Raw genomic sequence first — 23,653 nt, 5'->3', positions numbered from 1 at the left:
ATTTTCCAAGATCAGGAATGCTGTCACTGATTTCTCCAAATGTGTTTTTTTGATCACAGCTTGTCTGACCAACTAAACTGAAATTATTCCTACATATTGAGTTGTAGTGAGTACTGGAGAAAAACTGTAAGAGAAAATATGTATTCGCTACATAATGTTATCATGTATGGTCAGTTTTAAAACATAGGAAAATATTCTAATATTGTGGATTATAGAACAAGTAATTTATATTTAAAAAACTTAAAAAAATAAGTATTATCATAAAATATTGAATTTGTTATTTAAGTTCAATTAATTCTGCTAATTAGGATGGGCTATATGGATGATAACCTTACAGAAAAATGTATGTACACTGAATTTCCAATTAAACTTCAACCTTCTGGTGTTTTCATTTATTCTATTCTTGCCAAAATGTAGTTTTCTATGTCTGAGATTTCTTAGAGATAAATAGCTTATAAAGTGGCAATGTGACAACTTATGGGTAAATAATGATAAACATAGGCCACAAACTTTCCCCAAATAAGAAGAGTTGAAGTGGTTCAATTCATTTTTGCTTTCTGAGGGAAAATATGTAGCAAGGAGTTAAAACAGTAGAGTTAAGATATAATCAATAATGACTAGGACTGAAACAGTGGCAGTCTTCTATATGTCCACTTGTACTAACAGAGACTTGATATATTGGATTTTTAATATCTATGTAAAGCTTTAAAAATACTCATAACCATTATACAGCAGTAACTATCTATGACTGATATTCCTACTGACTTTATAATTTATTTAGTTGCCCTACTGTCTTTAAACATTTCCTTTACTTTGGGTATCTGATATAATTCATCCCATTTTTTACCAAGTTTAATTTTCTATTAGATCCATTATATTACTGTAATATGGCCTCCATAAATAAATGTACTGATTTCTTTAAATTGGTAGCAAATTAAAATCATAAGTCCTCGAAAAGAATGTCAAGTTCGTCACCAAATTAATGTGCAGCGTCTTCAAGATGGATTTAATTTGTGCCACTTAATAACAACCTTTTCTGGATGTGTGACTGTCTCTTTCCACTGGCTCACTGCTTCAGTGTTATTACTGTCTTCACTTATCCAAATCTGTAAAGGAATAGTACAGTTATTTAACTTAACACAATAATGGTAACTGAGTTCATACAACTGATTACTCTCACTAACGAAAGACAATTGGAAGTTTGGGTTACCTATTTTCAACTAAACATATTTCCATTTTTCCAAAAGTTTGTCTCTTTGAAACTTAAATTTTAAAACACTTAATTTAGTCACTGTAGACTATTTTATATCATTCAATTCAATTTAAAAATTCAATGTGAGATATTACAGAATCATTTCCTCCAAAACAGTTTTTAGTATCCTTTCTTAGGCAATTAACCTACAAGCTCAACTTAAGACTGATCCCAACCACTTAAAAACATTTTTGTAAATACTAATTGAGACTAATTATAATTTAAATTGATTGGTGTGTGCTAAGTCGCTTCAGTCATATCCAACTCTTTGCGACCCTATGGATTGTAGCCCACCAGGCTCTTCTGTCCATGGGATTCTCCAGGCAAGAACACTGGAGTGGGTTGCCAGGCCCTTCTCCAGGGGATCTTCCTGACCCAGAGATTGAACCTGCATCTCTGACATCTCCTGCACTGGCAGGCAGTTTCTTCACCACTATCGCCACCTGGGAAGCTGCAATTGATTGGTAAGGAATATGTATTTTAAGTACCTTTATATTAAATAAAACTGTAATTTTAATTGAAATCTAATAAATCTAATATAAATGAAATTACTCTTGATCCATAACTTTCAATAAACCTATCACTTATGTAACTTTAGATAACATATGTGAGTGAACTTGGGAAAACTGTAAAGCATTATGCAAATATAAATTATCACATTATATGTTATGTATCATGGAGGCAAGGTGAACAAGGAAACAAACTTGAATTCTCAACTCAGCTATAGCACTAACAAATGATGTTACTTTGGAGTTAACTTATTTGGAACTCAGTTTCTAATTCTTCTAAATAAATAAATTGGAGCAGGTCACTTCAAAAGGTTTGTTTTTCAAACTTTTCTCTTTTAATTTCTTGGTCTGAAGAACTTTCCTTCAGATAAAATTATATAAAGAATCCCAATATATTAAACATAACAGGAAAGTGCTTTGGCTAATAGACGAGTGGGAGATCTTGTTTCCACATGTGGCTACCTGACCAGGGTGGCTCCCTGAGGCTCTCAGAGGAGCCAGAGGGAACAGATAACCAACAGGAACCTTTCCAGAGTTATTCTTAACTACAATCTCAACTGAGACAGCGGAATCACCAAAAAACATTATTCTGAAAATTATTTGTCAGGTAAATCTCCTATTCCTTTCATACATGGTAGTTGAGACTTAATGATACAGGAAAACTTTACAGGCCCCATGACTTTGAAAAGTATGCTAGTTATACTAATTCTTGAGTTCAAACTCTTTTCCAAATAAGAATAAATGGAGAACAACAAAAATGTAATATTTTTCACAAACATTTTAGGTAGAATATATGAAGTCAGTTAATATCAATCTTTGAAAATTCACATATAATTTGAAGATTCATGTAAAGTGCTAATAACATCTTGCTGTCAAACAGAAGCTTTTAAAACTAATAATACAGATTTTGGAATTTAAATGTGAGTCAAACAATTGTAATTAAGATAAAAAATAATATACATCTAATACAATGTACCCAATAAGAGAAAAAAAGAACTACAAAAGGAAACAAGTTCCATAGGATTGGCAAGTAAGTAAGTGTTATGCAGACTTATAAAAATTGCCAAGAATTTTAAAATAGGTTAATCCAGATAACAATATTGACTAAATAATATCACAACCACTGTTAAGATCAATGTTTTCTAGGAATTCAGATTTACCACAATGGAGCTAATAGCATGCAACCATTAAAATGAACATGACACAATAAAGCAAGCGTTAAGAAATCTGATTCAAATACTTAAGAGTTTCCTCTTTCACAAGGAGAGTATTGAAAAACTCAGGGAAAAAAACTCATTTTAAAAATCCTGGTTGCTCAGAAATTAAAACTATTTTTGTATTAAAGCCAAAAGTCTGACAATATTTGATTTTTGCAGTAAATTTTTTTCCTGCAAACTTTTTTTACAGTAAATGTTTTTTTGAGTTTTGCATTGAATTTAACTTTTGATTTCACTCTATTCAGCCTCAGTTTTAACCTGTTTTTTTGTTAACCAACTGTTTAAATGTTACTGTTTAAGTGCAAGGAAAGAATATGAGATAAAACTGCCTACTAACCTGTCCCACAAAGTGTCTTCTTCCTACAGAGCTTCGACTATAAAGCTTAATGAGAAAAATAATTTCTTTTTCACTCTGTATAAGTGGAAAAATCATAGTCTCTCCCCACTTTACTCTTCCATTGGAGGCCTTCAGTAAGCGTGTCTTCTTCTTATAAATCAACTCTCCCGAGCTAAACATTGCCACTTTCACAAAAAAACCTAAAGAATAAGAAATTTTGATAAATAAAATTTTAAATGTCATATAGAGATATAATCCATATATTTGTCATAAAATAACAATAAGTACTTTTAAAGATCTGATGAGTTACTGCTGTTAAGAGAAAACTTCTCTAGTAAACTTTACAATTACTATTGTAATTTACAAATAACTACTGTCACCTAAATGAATCTAATCTTCCTCTACTGCCATTAAAGACTGGAATTGTAGGCATAAATAACAATCAGCAGTAAAGGAGTACACACTGAAAAGGATTATACAAAAGAGAAGTGCCAACTCCTTGGAGAGCTAAAGGAATTATTTCACAATTTATATAAGTAAAATTATTTGCTGAGACTCCAGAAGTTAAACACCTGCCCACTACAGAAAATCTATGCTTTAAGTAAATTTGAGATGTAGAGCTTCCAGTAATGGTAGATAGCTTATACAAACTAACTTCTCATAGATGATGATTATCAACTGGGGAAATATTAAAAACAATTGTTCAAGACACTAAACACAGACCAGAAACAGAAAGAAACTATAGGGGTGTCACCTCTTAAAAGATGGGAAGCACACTAAGTAAAATTCGGGTTTATACAGCATTCACCTAAGCCTGCCCCCCAATCTGACATACAGTGCTTACAGCTCAAGCAGAAAGTGCAGTCTGACTAATTCGAGAAGTGATGGTATAGAGATGGGGCTGCCAGACAACAAGAAAGTGAAGAGTTTAGGAGGGAGCCACAAAGTGAGAACTGAGGCTGACCAATATTTATAAAATGGAGATCACTGATAATCCTGATTACCATTAGCTGTTTTGATTAAAGGAAGATACATGTTAATGTATTAAACTGCACTGTTTTTTCCTTGTTTCCTAGACTTAACCTTATATGGTCCTGGTAATTTAACTTATTCTTTTAATGCCAAGTTGGACTTTACTTATTTTTTATTTTATGATTTTTCCATTTACCTACATAAATAATGGTAGTCTATAGCTATTTTTTGTGTATGCTATCCTTTCTGTTTTGATGTCAAGAATATGCTAACCTCATAAACCATCTTTTTCCATCTTTTTTTTGTGCTGTGGAACAGCTCATATAGAAAAGGAATTACATGTTCCTTGAAAGTTTAGTAGAATCTGCCAGTAAAATCATCTTGGCCTCTGCTTTTGTTAGAGGCAGTTCTTTAACTGCTTTTACATGGTCACAGTATTGTTCTATTCAGATTCTTCCCTCTTCTGCAGTGAATTCCAACATTTTTTTTCTTAGAAAAATCATTTATTTTATATAGCTATTCAAATGAACTGGTATCATTATAAATGGTGTTATCTTATTTTTGAATCTCTTATGAATTTAAAATTATATCCTCTTCCTTGTTCATGTTTTCTTTTATTTTTTGCTTGATCCAGCCTTCTATAGGTTTGTCTATTTTAATATTCTTTCCAAAAGAACAATCTTTTGGTTTTATTAATTTTGTGAGGTTTTTGTTTTCTCCATATTTATCAACTCCAACTTTAGCTTTAATTTCTATTTCTACCTTCCTTTGTGTTTGCTGTTGTTTTCCTAGTTTCTTGAATTGGGCTCAACTGTATTAATTTTCAATCTTTGTAGTTACAGTGGACATCATTGCTTCTGCCTACCTCCAGATATTTTCTTTTCTTCTAGTAGGAATAAGGAACACTTTTACCCCCACTCTTAGCCCTTTAGGTAGGACTGACCTCAAACCTCCCACTCTAGGAGTAGCCATGTGAACCAGGGTAGACAACCAAAATATCAGAAACTCTGAATATACTCAAAGGCACAAAGTGAGAAAGTGTTTTAAGGTTTGTGTTTTTTCAAGATTTTCAAGGTGGGAGTTAGTTTTTTAAAATTAAGTTTCGAGTTAGCAGAGTATCCAAAAAAGGGCATAGACCTAGAGAGAGAATACACCATCTAGGCTGGTGAAACATACCTGACAGTCCTCTGGACACTCAACCTATATTAACTAATGAGATAAATAAAGAATAGCATCAAATGCAAGAAGGTCACAATTGGATAAGAATCAAGAGAGGAGTGGGTTAACACAACGGCTAAAATTTGAAATCCAATAAAGTAATTTTAAGTTGAAAGGTAAGTATATAAGTTAAATAATAAAAATAACTAAGATTATAATCTTCACTGTAAGAAATGTAGGAAAAATCTATCTGTTATAAATATTTTCTGAAGATTTCACTTTAAACCACTTTGACATACTTACTCAAAGTTAGGGGTGTTGATGAACTTGGAAGGTACTGTGCCTCAAGAATTTGTAACTGAATTCTGCTATTCACTGCTTGAAAACAAGTCCCTAGTTCAAGTTCTGCGTGGCAAACCTGCATATTAAAAAAGTGTTATTTGGTAATTAAGAATAAAGTTTGGGGCTATTTCAAAATTCAAAAACAAGGAGCTAAGGCTAGACATTCCCAGGTGGCGCTAGTGGTAAAGAACCTGCCTGCCAACCTAGACACACGAGTTCAATCCCTGGGTTGGAAGATCCCCTGGAGGAAGGGATGGCAACCCACTCCAGTATTCTTGCCTGGAGAATCCCTTGGATAGAGGAGCCTGGCAGGCTATAGTCCATAAGGTCACAAAGAGTTAGATACGACTGAAATGACTCTGCATGCACACATGCTCTTTACTGTCATACAAAGCTAAGTGTTAAAAGAGAATGCTAAATGTAATGAAGTCTGTCAATATAAAGTACTTACTGACTTTCATAAATTCTGATAATGTAAATTTCACATATATACTGAACCTTCAAAAATAGGGAGATTTTGAAGGTTTTAAATTTTAAAATTTAAAAGATTTTAAATGCAAATTAAAAAAAAATTAAATTCCTAAGCAGTTTAAGTAGAAAAAATGTCAGAGAAATAAACACCACATGAGCACATTTTCAAAAGACTTAAACGTAGTCATGGAATAATCTTTTCAAGTGACTGAAATATGATAATATGATATATGAATATATGAAATATGATAAAAATGTTATATATGAAACACATCATTAGTATTTCCAGTTGTAGAAATCAGAGGTAGTGCTACCAAAATCAGAAGACAAAGGATTACTACAATGAACAGATTTGTTGATTAAAAGTTGAATTACTATGCTAAATGGAAGTAAGCTGATGACGAAAATTAGCAAGAAGGAAGCGAGTGAAAGTGATGAGCCAGTAAATAAAAAGGAAAAGGTCAAATAAAGTCTGAGACAAACAATAAAATGAAGGAAATTTAGAAAGGGGGAGAAGCTAAAATGTGCTCTTCAGTATTGCTGAACACTAAGAGCAGAAGAAAGTGAGTAATCTGCCTTACACAAGCGAACTTATTTACATGGATTCCAGGGTTCTTGGAGTAAAAAATAGAACAAACATAAAGTCAGCCAACACAAAAACATTACTGTTCACATGTTGAAAAGAGTAAATATAAGATTAAAGAAAGAACATAATGTTAACAGATGTCACTAGGGTCAGCATAGATAAACACAAAAGTCTTGGCTAGTGTTGATTTCAACAAAGTTACAGAACAGCTGACTGATACTTCATCAAGCAATTTATATTTGATAATTACCCCAGTAACTGACACATGGATCAGAAAAAAAAAGAACCTTTTTATGTACATGCTATTGACTGAATCTTGGATAGTTTCTAAACATGATATTCTGTAATGGTCAAAATGGCCAAAATTGCTCATGCCTTAAGAAATCAAAAGATACAAAGTGAATCACTTAAAAGTTTAAAGTCAACTGTTGAGGTCACTTCTTCTTGAAAAATCTAAAATGATGATAAAAGTTGTCTATTTGGCAATAATTGCTGAATTCTAATAAATAAAAGCAAATTGCTTTTGCTTTTAATAAGAATGGATTAATCTTTTTAGGTGGACTAATTCAGTAGCCATAAATAAAATACCTTTGCTGATTAAAAGAACAAATGCTGCCATCCATTTAAAAGTTACTTATTGTTTACAAAACACAAAGGAAACCAGGATAACATTTTTTCATTCATTTTTTCATTATGGTTTTGTACCCTTAATATAAGAATAATGCAATAAATGAAATTAAAAACACTCTGGAGGCAACAAATAGTAGAATAACAGAGGCAGAAGATAGGATTAGTGAATTAGAAGATAGAATGGTAGAAATAAATGAATCAGAGAGGATAAAAGAAAAACGAATTAAAAGAAATGAGGACAATCTCAGAGACCTCCAGGACAATATTAAACGCTACAACATTCGAATCATAGGGGTCCCAGAAGAAGAAGACAAAAAGAAAGACCATGAGAAAATACTTGAGGAGATAATAGTTGAAAACTTCCCTAAAATGGGGAAGGAAATAATCACCCAAGTCCAAGAAACCCAGAGAGTCCCAAACAGGATAAACCCAAGGCGAAACACCCCAAGACACATAGTAATCAAATTAACAAAGATCAAACACAAAGAACAAATATTAAAAGCAGCAAGGGAAAAACAACAAATAACACACAAGGGAATTTCCATAAGGATAACAGCTGATCTTTCAACAGAAACTCTTCAAGCCAGGAGGGAATGGCAAGACATACTTAAAATGATGAAAAAAATGACCTATAGCCCAGATTATTGTACCCAGCAAGGATCTCATTCAAGTATGAAGGAGAAATCAAAAGCTTTTCAGACAAGCAAAAGCTGAGAGAATTCTGCACCACCAAACCAGCTCTCCAACAAATACTAAAGGCTATTCTCTAGACAGGAAACACAAAAACGGTGTATAAATTCAAACCCAAAACAATAAAGTAAATGGCAACGGGATCATACTTATCAGTAATTACGTTAAACGTAAATGGGTTGAATGCCCCAACCAAAAGACAAAGACTGGCTGAATGGATACAAAAACAAGACCCCTACATATGTTGTCTACAAGAGACCCACCTCAAAACAGGAGACACATACAGACTGAAAGTGAAGGGCTGGAAAAAGATTTTCCATGCAAATAGGGACCAAAAGAAAGCAGGAGTAGCAATACTCATATCAGATAAAATAGACTTTAAAACAAAGACTGTGAAAAGAGACAAAGAAGGTCACTACATAATGATCAAAGGATCAATCCAAGAAGAAGATATAACAATTATAAATATATATGCACCCAACACAGGAGCACCACAATATGTAAGACAAATGCTAACAAGTATGAAAGGAGAAATTAACAATAACACAATAATAGTGGGAGACTTTAATACCCCACTCACACCTATGGATAGATCCACTAAACAGAAAATTAACAAGGAAACACAAACTTTAAACGATACAATAGACCAGTTAGACCTAATTGATATCTATAGGACATTTCATCCCAAAACAATGAATTTCACCTTTTTCTCAAGCGCACATGGAACCTTCTCCAGGATAGATCACATCCTGGGCCATAAAGCTAGCCTTGGTAAATTCAAAAAAATAGAAATCATTCCAAGCATCTTTTCTGACCACAATGCAGTAAGATTAGATCTCAATTACAAGAGAAAAAATATTAAAAATTCCAACATATGGAGGCTGAACAACACGCTGCTGAATAACCAACAAATCACAGAAGAAATCAAAAAAGAAATAAAAATTTGCATAGAAACGAATGAAAATGAAAACACAACAACCCAAAACCTGTGGGACACTGTAAAAACAGTCCTAAGGGGAAAGTTCATAGCAATACAGGCACACCTCAAGAAACAAGAAAAAAGTCAAATAAATAACCTAACTCTACACCTAAAGCAACTAGAAAAGGAAGAAATGAAGAACCCCAGGGTTAGTAGAAGGAAAGAAATCTTAAAACTTAGAGCAGAAATAAATGCAAAAGAAACAAAAGAGACCATAGCAAAAATCAACAAAGCCAAAACCTGGTTCTTTGAAAGGATAAATAAAATTGACAAACCATTAGCCAGACTCATCAAGAAACAAAGGGAGAAAAATCAAATTAATAAAATCAGAAATGAAAATGGAGAGATCACAACAGACAACACAGAAATACAAAGGATCATAAGAGACTACTATCAACAATTATATGCCAATAAGATGGACAACGTGGAAGAAATGGACAAATTCTTAGAAAAGTACAACTTTCCAAAACTGGACCAGGAAGAAATAGAAAATCTTAACAGACCCATCACAAGCACGGAAATTGAAACTGTAATCAAAAATCTTCCAGCAAACAAAAGCCCAGGTCCAGACGGCTTCACAGCTGAATTCTACCAAAAATTTAGAGAGGAGCTAACACCTATCCTGCTCAAACGCTTCCAGAAAATTGCAGAGGAAGGTAAACTTCCAAACTCATTCTATGAGGCCACCATCACCCTAATACCAAAACCTGGCAAAGATGCCACAAAAAAAGAAAACTACAGGCCAATATCACTGATGAACATAGATGCAAAAATCCTTAACAAAATTCTAGCAATCAGAATCCAACAACACATTAAAAAGATCATACACCATGACCAAGTGGGCTTTTTCCTAGGGATGCAAGGATTCTTCAATATCCACAAATCAATCAATGTAATACACCACATTAACAAATTGAAAAATAAAAACCATATGATTATCTCAATAGATGCAGAGAAAGCCTTTGACAAAATTCAACATCCATTTATGATCAAAACTCTCCAGAAAGCAGGAATAGAAGGAACATACCTCAACATAATAAAAGCTACATATGACAAACCCACAGCAAACATTATCCTCAATGGTGAAAAATTGAAAGCATTTCCTCTAAAGTCAGGAACAAGACAAGGGTGCCCACTTTCACCATTACTATTCAACATAGTTTTGGCCACAGCAATCAGAGCAGAAAAAGAAATAAAAGGAATCCAGATTGGAAAACAAGAAGTAAAACTCTCACTGTTTGCAGATGACATGATCCTCTACATAGAAAACCCTAAAGACTCCACCAGAAAATTACTAGAACTAATCAATGACTATAGTAAAGTTGCAGGATATAAAATCAACACACAGAAATCCCTTGCATTCCTATACACTAATAATGGGAAAACAGAAAGAGAAATTAAGAAAACAATTCCATTCACCATTGCAACGGAAAGAATAAAATACTTAGGAATATATCTACCTAAAGAAACTAAAGACCTATATATGGAAAACTATAAAACACTGGTGAAAGAAATCAAAGAGGACACTAATAGGTGGAGAAATATACCATGTTCATGGAATGGAAGAATCAATATAGTGAAAATGAGTATACTACCCAAAGCAATTTATAGATTCAATGCAATCCCTATGAAGCTACCAACAGCATTCTTCACAGAGCTAGAACAAATAATTTCACAATTTGTATGGAAACACAAAAAACCTCGAATAGCCAAAGCGATCTTGAGAAAGAAGAATGGAACTGGAGGAATCAACCTACCTGACTTCAGGCTCTACTACAAAGCCACAGTCATCAAGACAGTATGGTACTGGCACAAAGTCAGAAATATAGATCAATGGAACAAAATAGAAAGCCCAGAGATAAATCCACGCACATATGGACACCTTATCTTTGACAAAGGAGGCAAGAACATACAATGGAGAAAAGACAATCTCTTTAACAAGTGGTGCTGGAAAAACTGGTCAACCACTTGTAAAAGAATGAAACTAGAACACTTTCTAACACCATACACAAAAAGAAACTCAAAATGGATTAAAGATCTAAACCTAAGACCAGAAACTATAAAACTCCTAGAGGAGAACATAGGCAAAACACTCTCCGATGTACATCACAGCAGGATCCTCTATGACCCACCTCCCAGAATATTGGAAATAAAAGCAAAAATAAACAAATGGGACCTAATTAACCTTAAAAGCTTCTGCACATCAAAGGAAACTATTAGCAAGGTGAAAAGGCAGCCTTCAGAATGGGAAAAAATGATAGCAAATGAAGCAACTGACAAACAACTAATCTCAAAAATATACAAGCAACTCCTACAGCTCAACTCCAGAAAAATAAATGACCCAATCAAAAAATGGGCCAAAGAACTAAATAGACATTTCTCCAAAGAAGACATACAGATGGCTAAAAAACACATGAAAAGATGCTCAACATCACTCATTATCAGAGAAATACAAATCAAAAGCACTATGAGGTACCATTTCACACCAGTCAGAATGGCTGCGATCCAAAAGTCTACAAGCAATAAATGCTGGAGAGGGTGCGGACAAAAAGGAACCCTCTTACACTGTTGGTGGGAATGCAAACTAGTACAGCCACTATGGAGAACAGTGTGGAGAGGCCTTAAAAAACTGAAAATAGAACTATGATCCAGCAATCCCACTGCTGGGCATACACACTGAGGAAACCAGAAGGGAAAGAGACACGTGTACCCCAATGTTCATCGCAGCACTGTTTATAATAGCCAGGACATGGAAGCAACCTAGATGTCCATCAGCAGATGAATGGATAAGAAAGCTGTGGTACATATACACAATGGAGTACTACTCAGCCATTAAAAAGAACACATTTGAATCAGTTCTAATGAGGTGGATGAAACTGGAGCCTATTATACAGAGTGAAGTAAGCCCGAAAGAAAAACACCAATACAGTATACTAACGCATATATATGGAATTTAGAAAGATGGTAACAATAACCCTGTGTAGGAGACAGCAAAAGAGACACTGATGTATAGAACAGTCTTATGGACTCTGTGGGAGAGGGAGAGGGTGGGAAGATTTGGGAGAATGGCATTGAAACATGTGTAATATCATGTATGAAACGAGTTGCCAATCCAGGTTCAATGCACGATACTGGATGCTTGGGGCTGGTGCACTGGGACGACCCAGAGGGATGGTGTGGGGAGGGAGGAGGGAGAAGGGTTCAGGATGGGGAGCACATGTATACCTGTGGCGGATTTGTTTTGATGTTTGGCAAAACTAATACAGTGTTTCAGGTTTAAAAATAAAATTAAATTAAAAAAAATAAAAAAAAAAGAAAATATTAAAAAATATATATATATAACAGATGAAAATACTGAAAGATGGCAAAACTTCTCTTAGAGTTACACACTGGTAGAGTTCTTACAAAACAGAGCAGCATTCAGCAGTGGGTTTACCATTTCTTACCAAGGTTATTTCACAAATTCAATTTATACTCCAATATATTAATTCAGATCATGAAAAACTATTCAAAGTGGTTTTTAACATCACAATAACCAATAACTTAAAATTCTAATCAATTAGTAATTATATATTAAAAGCATTTTTAATGATCTCCATTCCTGAATAATGTATCATTTTTTTAAAGAAAAGAAAATCTTTTTTGTCCTTCCTGGAATGACTATTGAAAGTGAAAAGTTCAGCATAATTAGAGAAATCCCTTATCTGGTGATTTTTGAGAATATCTTCTTAGGGGACAATACAGTGTTGATGAAAGATATTTTCACATATCGAGGTATATAGAATGACTAGAAGTCATTCTAGTTTATATATGAATTAACTTGACTTTTATACTGATTAAAATAGCCCATTTTTGGCCTATCAAGTATACATTGTATATCTGCTTTAATTATTAAAGCAAAGTGTGCACTGATCACAAGTAAAGAATAGCCATGTTAAAAATAAAGATTAAATGCCTCCTTTCCTGGGAAGCCATTGCTGGTCCTCCTTCAATGATAAGACTCCCCTCCCAGGAGCCAAGGCCATACTGACTTACTGTGCACATGCTCTTTTTTTTTTTTTCCCAAACCCTGAAGGAATGTATCCCTGACTTGTTTGACGTTCTACATTCTGATAAGATGTTAAAACAGTGCTGAAAACCATGCTTCTCCTGAGCAATTCCTCAGTTATCTGAGAGGCTGTCTTCCAGGCTATAGTCCTCAGTTTGGCTCAAATAACAATCGTTTCTACCACAGATTGTTTATTGATTTTTTCCTCATCAATGTGGTAAAATTAAGACAGCTGGCTCTGGAATCAGAATGCCTCCGTTCAAATCCTTATTCCCCAACAAAAGGCTATATAAACTCAGGCAAATGCTTCAGGGTTTTGGTCTCCACAACAGGGGTAACAAGAGCAGCAAGCTCATTAAGTTCGTTGTGAGCATTAAATCACTTAGGACCAAGTTAGTTGTATGCGAAGTTTCTTCAAACATCAGATATTAAATAATTCTTCAGGGAAACCTTGTCTCTTGCACACTATTCAACACAGAAATTTGAGTTGTCAACTATTTGTTAAGGTCAAAAGCTCCATGGTGAAGAAATTAATAGCCCTACATGGAAGTTCTGCTGTTCATGATGTCACTGTGAAGGATGGATATGTAAGTGTGTCTCTTTCAATGTCACAATTAGAATATCAATTTTCCTCTTCAACACAGGAAACAAAGTATATTATTCTTGCTTTTAGTCAAGAATATGAACAGTAATATAAATACACTGATCCAAGATAGCCCAAAAGCCCTTCCTTCAAGCCATCTATCTTTGCATCCCTAGCACATGGCATACAAAATGTTTATAAAAGATCACTGATATGCAAAATGTAATTGTAGAAACTGTGCTATAATCATTCATTCTGATTCTCCAAGGCAGATTCAGATTATAATGTCTCAATTCCCCAGAAAATACATTTGCTGAGTTATCTTCTGATATACTCTACCAGCCTTTAAAGGTTTAATCTATTGATTATCCATTTAAATAGTAATATGTGCCTTCTGTAAAATATGGTTGCAAATTATTGTCTACTAATCTAGTTAAGTGATAAACTCCTGTCACAGTTTCAAAACAAATTTGCTATTTAACAGAAAATAGTAATCTAATTTAGCATGCTTTCATTCATCATTTATTCTTTCCTATCAACCTACATACAAATGTTCAATGCCAAGAATATGACAGGCCCTTACTAAGGGTATAGTAAAATATGAAGAAAAAAGATGGAAGCTCAGGTCTTATTTTCTTTTTAATATAGTGACTTAAATAATTCTGAAAGTGAAGTGAAAGTTGCTCAGTTGTGTCCAACTCTTTGCAACCCCATGGACTATACAGTCCACGGAATTCTCCAGGCCAGAGTACTGGAGTGGGTAGCCTATCCCTTCTCCAGGGGAACTTCCCAACCCAGGAATCAAACCAGGGTGTCCTGCATTGCAGGTGGATTCTTTACTGAGCTATCAGGGAAGCCTAAGTTATAGTAAATGCTATAAAGAAAACAGATTTGGTATGAAAACAGAAAATAAAAGATCAGAAATAACAAGATTTTTCAACTCTTCTTGATTATAGTAATAGTTCGTTCTTTACGTTTAATCCCTAATTTCACTTCAATTCAGTGGTTCTTAAGCAAAGCTACACATGAAAATCACCTGAGTAACTTGAAAATTACAAATGCCTCTGGCTCACTCCTCCCCAAATTCTGATTTAACGGTTTAAGTGTAGGCATGTTTAACAGCTTCGCATTATGATTCTAATGTGTAACCAGCTTAAGACCCACTTCAAGTCACCTTAAATATTTTTGAAAACATGTAAAATATAACTCCTAAGTAAACTTAAAATCACATGAAAGTTTGACCTTAAAAAGGGTTATGACTGATTTATATATATGTTATCCTAACACAGAAACTACATAATTAAATCATTAGGAATTTCTAGACAACTTAAACAGTGTTCAGCTGGTTAACTGAAAGAAGCAACTATTGGGCCTCAAAAATCAATCAACACTATAGACAATCATGTCCTTCACAAAAAAAAATACAGCTGGAAGATCCTCCATTCTACTCAATTTATGGATAGATACAGTAACTACTCATGACTAAAACTTTCCTAACTTATTTCAAGGCAATCTCCCATTGAGTCTGGAGTTAATAATTCTTTCTTGCTTTCCCTATGTTATCAGCTACTTAAAAAAAAATAATAATAATAATAATTTTTAAAAAGTATTCACTTTTAGGGTTATTATGTTGAAGTGCCCTGCTGTGCTTGGTCACTTCAGTCGTGTCCAACTATGCAACCCCATGGACCTCAGCCTGCCAGGCTCCTCTGTCCACAGGATTCTCCATACAAGAATACTGGTGGGTTGCCATGCCCTCCTCCAGAGGAGCTTCCTGACCCAGGGATCAAACAAACCTGTGTCTCCTGCATTGCACGTGGATTCTTTACCACTGAGCCACTGGGAAAGCCCATTATTTTGAAGTATGAAACATTAATAAAACAGGTATTAGGAGAAGGTAAGCCTATTGTTACTTTTCAATGGAAAAAGAAAAGCAGCTCTGTTAACATTTTATCAATTTCAAAAAAGTTAAATAATGACATAATTATTACTTTTTTTACATTACATTTATGTTGTTATTGCTTGAGAGCCTTCCTAATCCTCCAGTATATTCTCATGCTCAAATTATACTCCAAAAAAAAAAAAATTCATCCAGTAAATAATTCTAAAAACGTGAAATACTTTGACATTACATATTATATCACTTACAGAAATTTTTGAAGGTGGTGATATGTCCAGAGAGTAATCCATCTCCTGTGTGCTAAGAGTTCTGAGTGACAATGAGCATTCTCCAATGGTCTTCTTTCTGGGAGTTTGGGTTTGAATCTTAAATACAAGTCTCACAGTTTGTAGACTTTGGAGTTTAATAGAAAATACAAAAGTTTCCATAAATTCAATATTCTAAAATAAAAATAAATAAAAATATAAAACATGTAAACAGCATATTTTAAAAAGGGTCATATGCCAACACAATATAAGTAAAAATAACATTTTATAATCTAGGAAAGGCAAATTTAATATTTTTATAATAACAAAAAAATATTTTAAAATGAAAATGAGAATGGCCATGACTTGTTTTTCCAAAATTTATTCTAGATACTATTTGTCTTAGTTTCACAAATCCTTCTAATTACTTAGGAATTTCAGTATTAACACCAGAATACAGCTTTTTCCCTTTTCAGAAATGAGGTTGTTCTCCATCTTTGGTTCTGGAGCATCATTCCTACTGTTCACCACAGTTCTTCAACAGTTAACGAGAGTACTTCAAGACTCTCATGCAAGCTCTCTCTGTATGCAAAATCTAACTTGTTCACATTTAGAGACTTGAATTACTTCTTTAAAGGACCTAGTCTGTCTAATGCTTTTCCCATCTAATGTGGGGGTTAATTTATCTTTACTCTTTCCAAAATGAAAACTGATCTCCTTGACAAAGAAGACAAAGCAAAATATGAGTTTCAAGTTCTACCTTCTCTGATAATCTTCCACTTCAGGCAGCAAGTGTTTTCCATGCAAAGACTATTATCAGATATTCTTTTTATTTTTTAAATCCTTGGCTTACTGTGAACTAACATCTTCTTGACATTAGACTGTTTTTTTATTGTAAACGTCCTTCTTTCCATCTTTAGTGCATCTTTTTGAAGGGGAATTTTTTTTGCATTTAGATATCTGGGCAACTAATATCCATGTTTTAGATACTGTGCCCAAGTGTTCACTTTTATTACAATCACTTATATCTGTGTACAGAATTGTGTTTCTGAGAGTCTCCCAACCACCTGAGCTGTCTTTTTCTTTCAGTCTCAAACCATAGATCACATCAATAACACAGTATACATAAAATGTTTAATTTTTAAATTCATATGCAATGAGCTTATAGATGAAGTAAGTGAGCTGGTTTACATTGTCATAATAGAGGACTCCTAAACAACTTGATAAATAATAAATTTTAAAATATTCCATGCAAGTTTTAATATGAAAAACTTTCCCCCTAACTTTTCCCAAGTTGGCTTAGTTTTATCTGAAAATCAAAAAGTTTAATTTGGGAAATATTCATCTGTGAGTGTCAGGATTAAAATTAGAGTTAAGATTTATTTCCATCTAGACTTTCTACAATGCATATTTTCATAAAGTAAGATCCTAACATAACACATAAATTTTGGTTACTGCCTTTTCACTTATTAAGAACATTTTCCCATGTCCTTAAAAACTCTTCCTAAGCATTATTTTTTCATGGCTGCCTAATATTCTATCACATGGTGTTATGGTTTGAATTGTGTCCCCCTGCTAAAAGTTATATTGAAGTCCTAACCTTCAGTAACTCAGAATGTGGCCTTATTTGGAAATAGGGTCATTGAAAATGCAACTTGTGAAGTTAAGGTTACACTGGATAGGTGGACCTCTAATCCAATATAACAGGCATCCTTGTAAGAAGATAGCCATGTGACATACAGAGACACATGGAGATGAAAGTCACGTAGCTAGGTGAAAATGAAAGCCAATGATTAGAGTGAAGCCCAGGAATGACAGGGATTGCTGGTCATCACCACAAGCTAGGAGAGAGGCATGTTAGAGATGGATCAGATTCTCCTTCAGAGAAGCAACCAACATTGCTGGCACTTTGACTTCAGACTTCCTCCAAAACTGTGAGAGAGAAATATTTGTTGTTCTAAGCTACCTAGTTTGTAATACACCAATCATAAGAAACTAATATACATGGTATACCATGAGTTTTCTCAATCATTCTCCTATGGCAAACATTTAGATAGTTTCCAGCTTTCAGCCTATGAACAAAACTGCCAGAAATACTTTATATATATTTTGTTTGCATCTTAGATTATTTCCATGAAGTGATCCAAGTAGAAACACTGTTAAAACCTATAAACATTTGAAAGTTTTTTTCTGTTAAAAAAATTGTTTATTGAGGTACAGTTGATTTACAATGTTGTGTTAGTTTCTGATGTACAGCAAAGTGATTCAGTTATATATATATATTCTTTTTCATATTCTTTTCCATTATGGTTTATTATAGGATATTGAATATAGTTCCCTATGCTATACAACAAGACCTTCTTGTTTATCTATTGTATATATATAGTGTTTTATCTCTTGTTGTTGTTTAGTTGCTAAGTTGTGTCCAACTCTTTCGCAACCTCATGGACTGTAGCCTGCCAGACTCCTCTGTCCATGGAATTTTCCAGGCAGGAATACTGGAGTGGGTTGCCATTTCCTCCTCCTGGGCATCTTCCCGACCCAGGGATCAAACCTGCCTCTCTTGTGTCTCCTGCACTGGCAGGCAGATTCTTTACCACTGAGCCTGCTAACCCCAAACTCCTAATTTATCCCTCCCCAACCCGCTTTCCCTTTGGTAATCATAAATTTGTTTTCTGTCTGTGAGTCTGTTTCTGCTTTGTAAGTAAGTACACTTGTAACATATTTTAGATTCCACATATGAGTGATATCATATGATATATATCTCTCTGACTTATTTCACTTATTTCACTGTATAATCTTATTTTAAGGTTTTAATGTATATTGTCAAAATAATTGCCAAAATAACTTTATAGGCTACAGTGCTCATAAAACTTTCCTAATTTTAATAAGCAAAAAAAGTAAAGAGAAAGAAAGCAATATGTAATTTAAATTTGTGTATCTATGAATACTAGTGAGTGTAAATTTCTTCATACTTATTAGTCATCTGAATTACTTTATTTTTAAATGATATGTTCTTATAGAAGATAAGTTTCATTTGTATGGAAAAACAGTAACCTTTCAATCCATATCAGAAGACAGAAATACAGATATATTTAAATTGAAATCTAGAATCTATAAAACAAATTCAGGATCATAAGTCTTCCAGTTATGATCATGGAAAATATTTAAAAGAAATTAACTACAATCATGTAATTATTTATCAAAGTCAATTGGGATAGGGGGAGAGAGGATGAAACTAAGACACTTACTTTCCTTACATATAAGAAAAGTAAATATTCTCATCAGATATTACTCCTAAATATTTTAGTGATTAAGATTTTCTTTTTAAATGCATCTTATATTGGACAATGAAATATCAAGTATTTCTGAGGCTCAAAATTCTTTTAAAAAGCAAGGCATACATAATTTGTAGTTTCCCCAAAATAAAACACTTTCGTATTCTAATTCTTTACATAGGTTAAAGTGACAAACATGAGGAAAACATAAAAAGATACTGAAACACACTTACATTAGAGCCTTCCTTGACTGAAGATTTGAAATGCACTGGTTTGGGCAATGTTAGTATTCCTTTTACAGAAATAGTAGGAGTATCTCCATACCTAGAGGGCCAACTTAAATCTCTGCACTAAAAAAAAATTATAGTTTGAGTTTTACAAAGGACTCTGACAATACAAATATTTGATACTTTTCTTGAGTTAATGACAAATAAAACTATAAAAGTAAACTCTAATCTACTGAGATCTTTTGTTTCATCTCCACTAAAATAATCTGACAATTAATGTTCTACACATCATATCAATTTCCCTCTTGAGGAAAACATGTTTTAATCATATCTAAAGATTTTCTTTAGATTCTTTATTAAATACTATTTTCTGCAAAATACTATAGAACCCTAAATTCCAAAGAAGATATTGACCCATTCTTCTGAAGATAGCAACAGTAGACGCTTATAATTTACACCCCTATTATTCAATTTTGTAAGAAAAGTTGGTATTAGCTATATTAACTTACCTGTAAAACTGTGATCCAGATCTGCTCTACTGAAGAATTATAAAACACTTTCACATTTAATCTCCCCCAGTCTCTTTCATCTCCTGATAGAGTAATTGTGTCTGAATTGTAAATGGACAAAGAGGTTTCAATTACTATGCAATCCTTCCAACCCAACTGAGTTTTTTACTGTGCTCAGTCGCCCAGTCCTGTCCAACTCTTTGGGACCCCCTGGACTGTAGCCCTCCAGGCTCTTCTGTCCATGAGATTTCCAGCCAAGATTACTAGAGTGGGTTGCCATTTCCTCCTCCAGGGGATCTTCCCGACCCAGGGATCAAACCTGCCTCTCCTGCATCTCCTGCTCTGGCAAGCAGATTCTTTACTACCACGCTACCTGGGAAGCCCAATTGAACTTTGATACAATCCAATTTTAAGAGCACAACTGAAAAATGCTATAATTATTTTTTAAAGTTATCAGTTTATTAAGATAAAAATCATACTTCAATGCCTTTACTGAAGTGCTGGTAGAAGACATACCATAAAAAAATAACTGGCTTAAAAACTAAACCAAATTATAACCCAAAGAATTTAAGTTAAAACTAAGAAAACCTTTCCCAAATAACACTGATACGGTTTTAATACTGTATGCTTCTAGAAATTCCCTCACTAATATACTTTAAAACAAACAAAAGATATTTAATTTTAAAAATGCCTTTATGCCTGAACATTAAAAAGTACATCATCTGATCTGAGTATTCATATGCAGATAACACTGCCAATATGGATAAAATCATCTAAACTTTTCTTTAAACCTTATCATAAATATATTCACATTACTATTGGGTAGAAATAATTCCCTTAAGAATATAAAGTAGAATGATTTATTCCTTACCCAGGCTTCTGTTACTCCCCTGAGAATTTTTCCTCGAAGAAGAACTACTAGGCACACTGGACAATGAATCATGTCTCTACAGATAAAATTCATTTTTAGTCAGATGTTACATATCAGATGTTAAGGATTCTGAAACGTATGCCTTAGCACCCACTCTAGTATCAAACTGAGTGCTAACCATTCTGACAGTGTTACTTACTGCTCAGAATTTTCCACTTCTAGACAGGAGAGAGGGAAAAAGTTTTCTTTATGTGTGTTAATCAGGAAAATCTTAAATCTCTTACTAGGTAATACATGGCAAAGGCTTTGCTGTTTTTGGTTTGGTTTTGTAATAAAGAGGAAGAGATTACTGTTTATATTTCATACTTGGAAGTACTAAGTCAGAATATATTAATATTTGTAAGTGCCCTATTACCAAAAAACCTATAAAGCAGTAGTTATCAATGCACAGTCCCCTGGGCCAGCAGTATCAGCATCACCTGGGAACCTGGTAGAAATGCAAACTCAGGCCCCAGTGCAGAGCTATTGAATAAAAAATTCTGGTGGTGAGGGCTGGCAATCTGTATTTTAACAAGTTCTTCTAACAATTCTGATGCACATTAAAAAAAACTGGTGCTATAAAGAACTAATTCTACAAAAAATTAACTCAATTAAGAATAGTAAGATTAAGAATATATTTCCATTTTAACATATGCACATACATTCACACGGAAAAAGACCCACAAGTATGTATTTTCAAAATTCTCAATTCTACTTCAAAAATAGAATACTGTGTTAATATTAATAAAGTTCTATATCTCAACAGAAGTACTAATATTTACTAACCAGGTAGTTATATTCAACAAGGAAAATTAAATCAATAAGCATTTTTAAGTACACCATTTTAAATTCCAACTGCCTTAAGACTGCCTCAGTGCATACCATAAGAGAAGTAAAATTCATTTTTTAAAAAAAAGAGAGAAAAACTACTGTCTTTTAGTATTCAGCTGAAAGCTTCCTGAAATAATACACATGAGAAATGCCAAGTGTTTATTCTTTAGATATTAGAATAGAAATGTCTACAAAAGATACATAACATGTTGTTCCTAATGAAACATATCTGAATTTTAGCATGAAAATAAATTATTGCTTATAATTAAATTCACATAAATTATTTACCTGAATGAACCGCTGAGATGAACTTGTAAGATCAAACATAGACTTGCTTAGCCCAGGGGAACTGGGAAGTCTATTGGTCCTTAAGTCACAAACTACAAAGGGACATGAGAAAATTACTTATTTTTATAGTAAAGAAGAAGAAATACTGGAAGTCTACTTGCTGCTGCTGCTGCTAAGTCGCTTCAGTTGTGTCCGACTCTGTGCGACCCCATAGACGGCAGCCCACCAGGCTCCCCCGTCCCTGGAATTCTCCAGGCAAGAACACTGGAGTGGGTTGCCATTTCCTTCTCCAATGCATGCAAGTGAAAAGTGAAAGTGAAGTCGCTCAGTCGTGTCCGACTCTTAGCGACCCCATGGACTAAAGCCCACCAGGCTCCTCCATCCATGGGATTTTCCAGGCGAGAGTACTGGAGTGGGTGCCATTGCCTTCCATGAACTAAATTCTATGGGAGAAATAGCATAAATATGTGATGGTTTAGTTGCTAGGTCATGTCTGACTCCTGCAACGCCATGGATCGTAGCCTGCCAGGCTCCTCTGTCCATGGGATTTCCCAGGCAAGAATACTGGAGTGGATTGCTACTTCCTTCTCCAAGGGGATCTTCCCAACCCAGGGATGGAACCGAACCCACATCTCTTGCATGCAGACAGATTCCTTAACGCTGAGCCACCAGGCATGCATAATATATGCAAATCTACTTAAGAGACAAAGCCTTCCAATGAAGTTTAACAAGTTGTTTTTCAATTATTTCACTTTTGTTTGAAACAGGAACCAACACAAATCAAACAACACATTTTCACAACCACATCAAATATCAACCATGAAAAATTCATTCTTTTTGCTTACATCATCTGATTCTTCATCCAGAAGAATAATCTAAGAGGATGTAAGTCATCTGTTCTACAGCAAATCAACTATTTAATGAGCACTTATTATATTAAAAATATCAATATTGAATTCCATGTACTGTTATATTTCTAGTGTCCTTTCTAAACTATAAGATCCTTGAAGAATGAAACTCTGAATAATAATTGTATAGCCTAGCACAGTGCTGAAATAAATACTTAAATAAGTACTTCTACTTTATTTTCAGTACCTCACCCTGAATTTAGTGGTTGAGAGAGCTATATATATTTTTAAAAAAAACAGTGAAAATTTTGTGGATCGGATATGTACAAGATAGTCCATAATTGATACAGTCTCAAATAGTAAACTAAAAAAGTTTGGTAATCACTTAGGCATTTTCTATTTTTTTTTTTGTTTTGTTTACATTTCTAATCTCATCATTAGTTTCTAAATTTCTCATTTTCACTGAGTAGAACAGAAAATAAATACAGTTAGTAAATTCTTGTTGTAGATATGAATGGATAGATGGTATATAAAATATGTATAAAATCTAAAAATTTCTTTAAAAATAGGACAAACAAAATGGAACTTAGAAATACCAATATATAGAACTCATTAATCTTTCAATTTTTACATGAGATATAAACTCTAGAGAAGTTACAATGTGATTTAATCAGATCAATTCTGAAGCCAGCTTTTCTCTTTATTTTTAAATTGTTTTTCATTTCATTCATTAAATTGTTTTTCATCATAAGATTAATCATTTCTTCCAGAATCTTAGATTTAATTTGATTTCTACATTTGTTAAAGAGAAAAGACAAAGAGGAAAAACAAAATTTTTTTTTG

The 23,653-nt window shown here is 33.7% G+C and overlaps 1 protein-coding gene across 9 annotated transcripts in view; it reads right to left on the bottom strand.

Annotated features, from left to right (window-relative positions):
- Positions 1–212: 212 nt before the first annotated feature.
- The window catches only part of TC2N (tandem C2 domains, nuclear), a 49,018-nt gene continuing 25,577 nt past the window's right edge, over positions 213–23,653 (bottom strand). For 7 of the 9 annotated variants that reach the window (XM_025270911.3, XM_025270913.3, XM_025270918.3 and 4 more), the window contains 8 exons: positions 21,963–22,054; positions 20,805–20,880; positions 19,934–20,034; positions 19,431–19,547; positions 15,923–16,114; positions 5,749–5,863; positions 3,316–3,515; positions 213–1,106 (listed from right to left, as the gene is read on the bottom strand). In XM_025270911.3, the coding sequence (XP_025126696.2) occupies positions 996–1,106; positions 3,316–3,515; positions 5,749–5,863; positions 15,923–16,114; positions 19,431–19,547; positions 19,934–20,034; positions 20,805–20,880; positions 21,963–22,054 (1,004 nt within the window). In that variant the 3' untranslated portion in view covers positions 213–995. Of the gene's footprint in view, positions 1,107–3,315; positions 3,516–5,746; positions 5,864–15,922; positions 16,115–19,430; positions 19,548–19,933; positions 20,035–20,804; positions 20,881–21,962; positions 22,055–23,653 lie in introns of those variants that run through there. The other 2 variants (XM_025270915.3, XM_025270919.3) reach the window with 2 other exon arrangements.

The sequence above is a fragment of the Bubalus bubalis genome, chromosome 20 (assembly GCF_019923935.1).
Source record: "Bubalus bubalis isolate 160015118507 breed Murrah chromosome 20, NDDB_SH_1, whole genome shotgun sequence".
NCBI lineage: Eukaryota > Metazoa > Chordata > Mammalia > Artiodactyla > Bovidae > Bubalus > Bubalus bubalis.
Note: the sequence above shows the minus strand (reverse complement) of the source record. Positions and strands in the feature narration are given on the sequence as shown.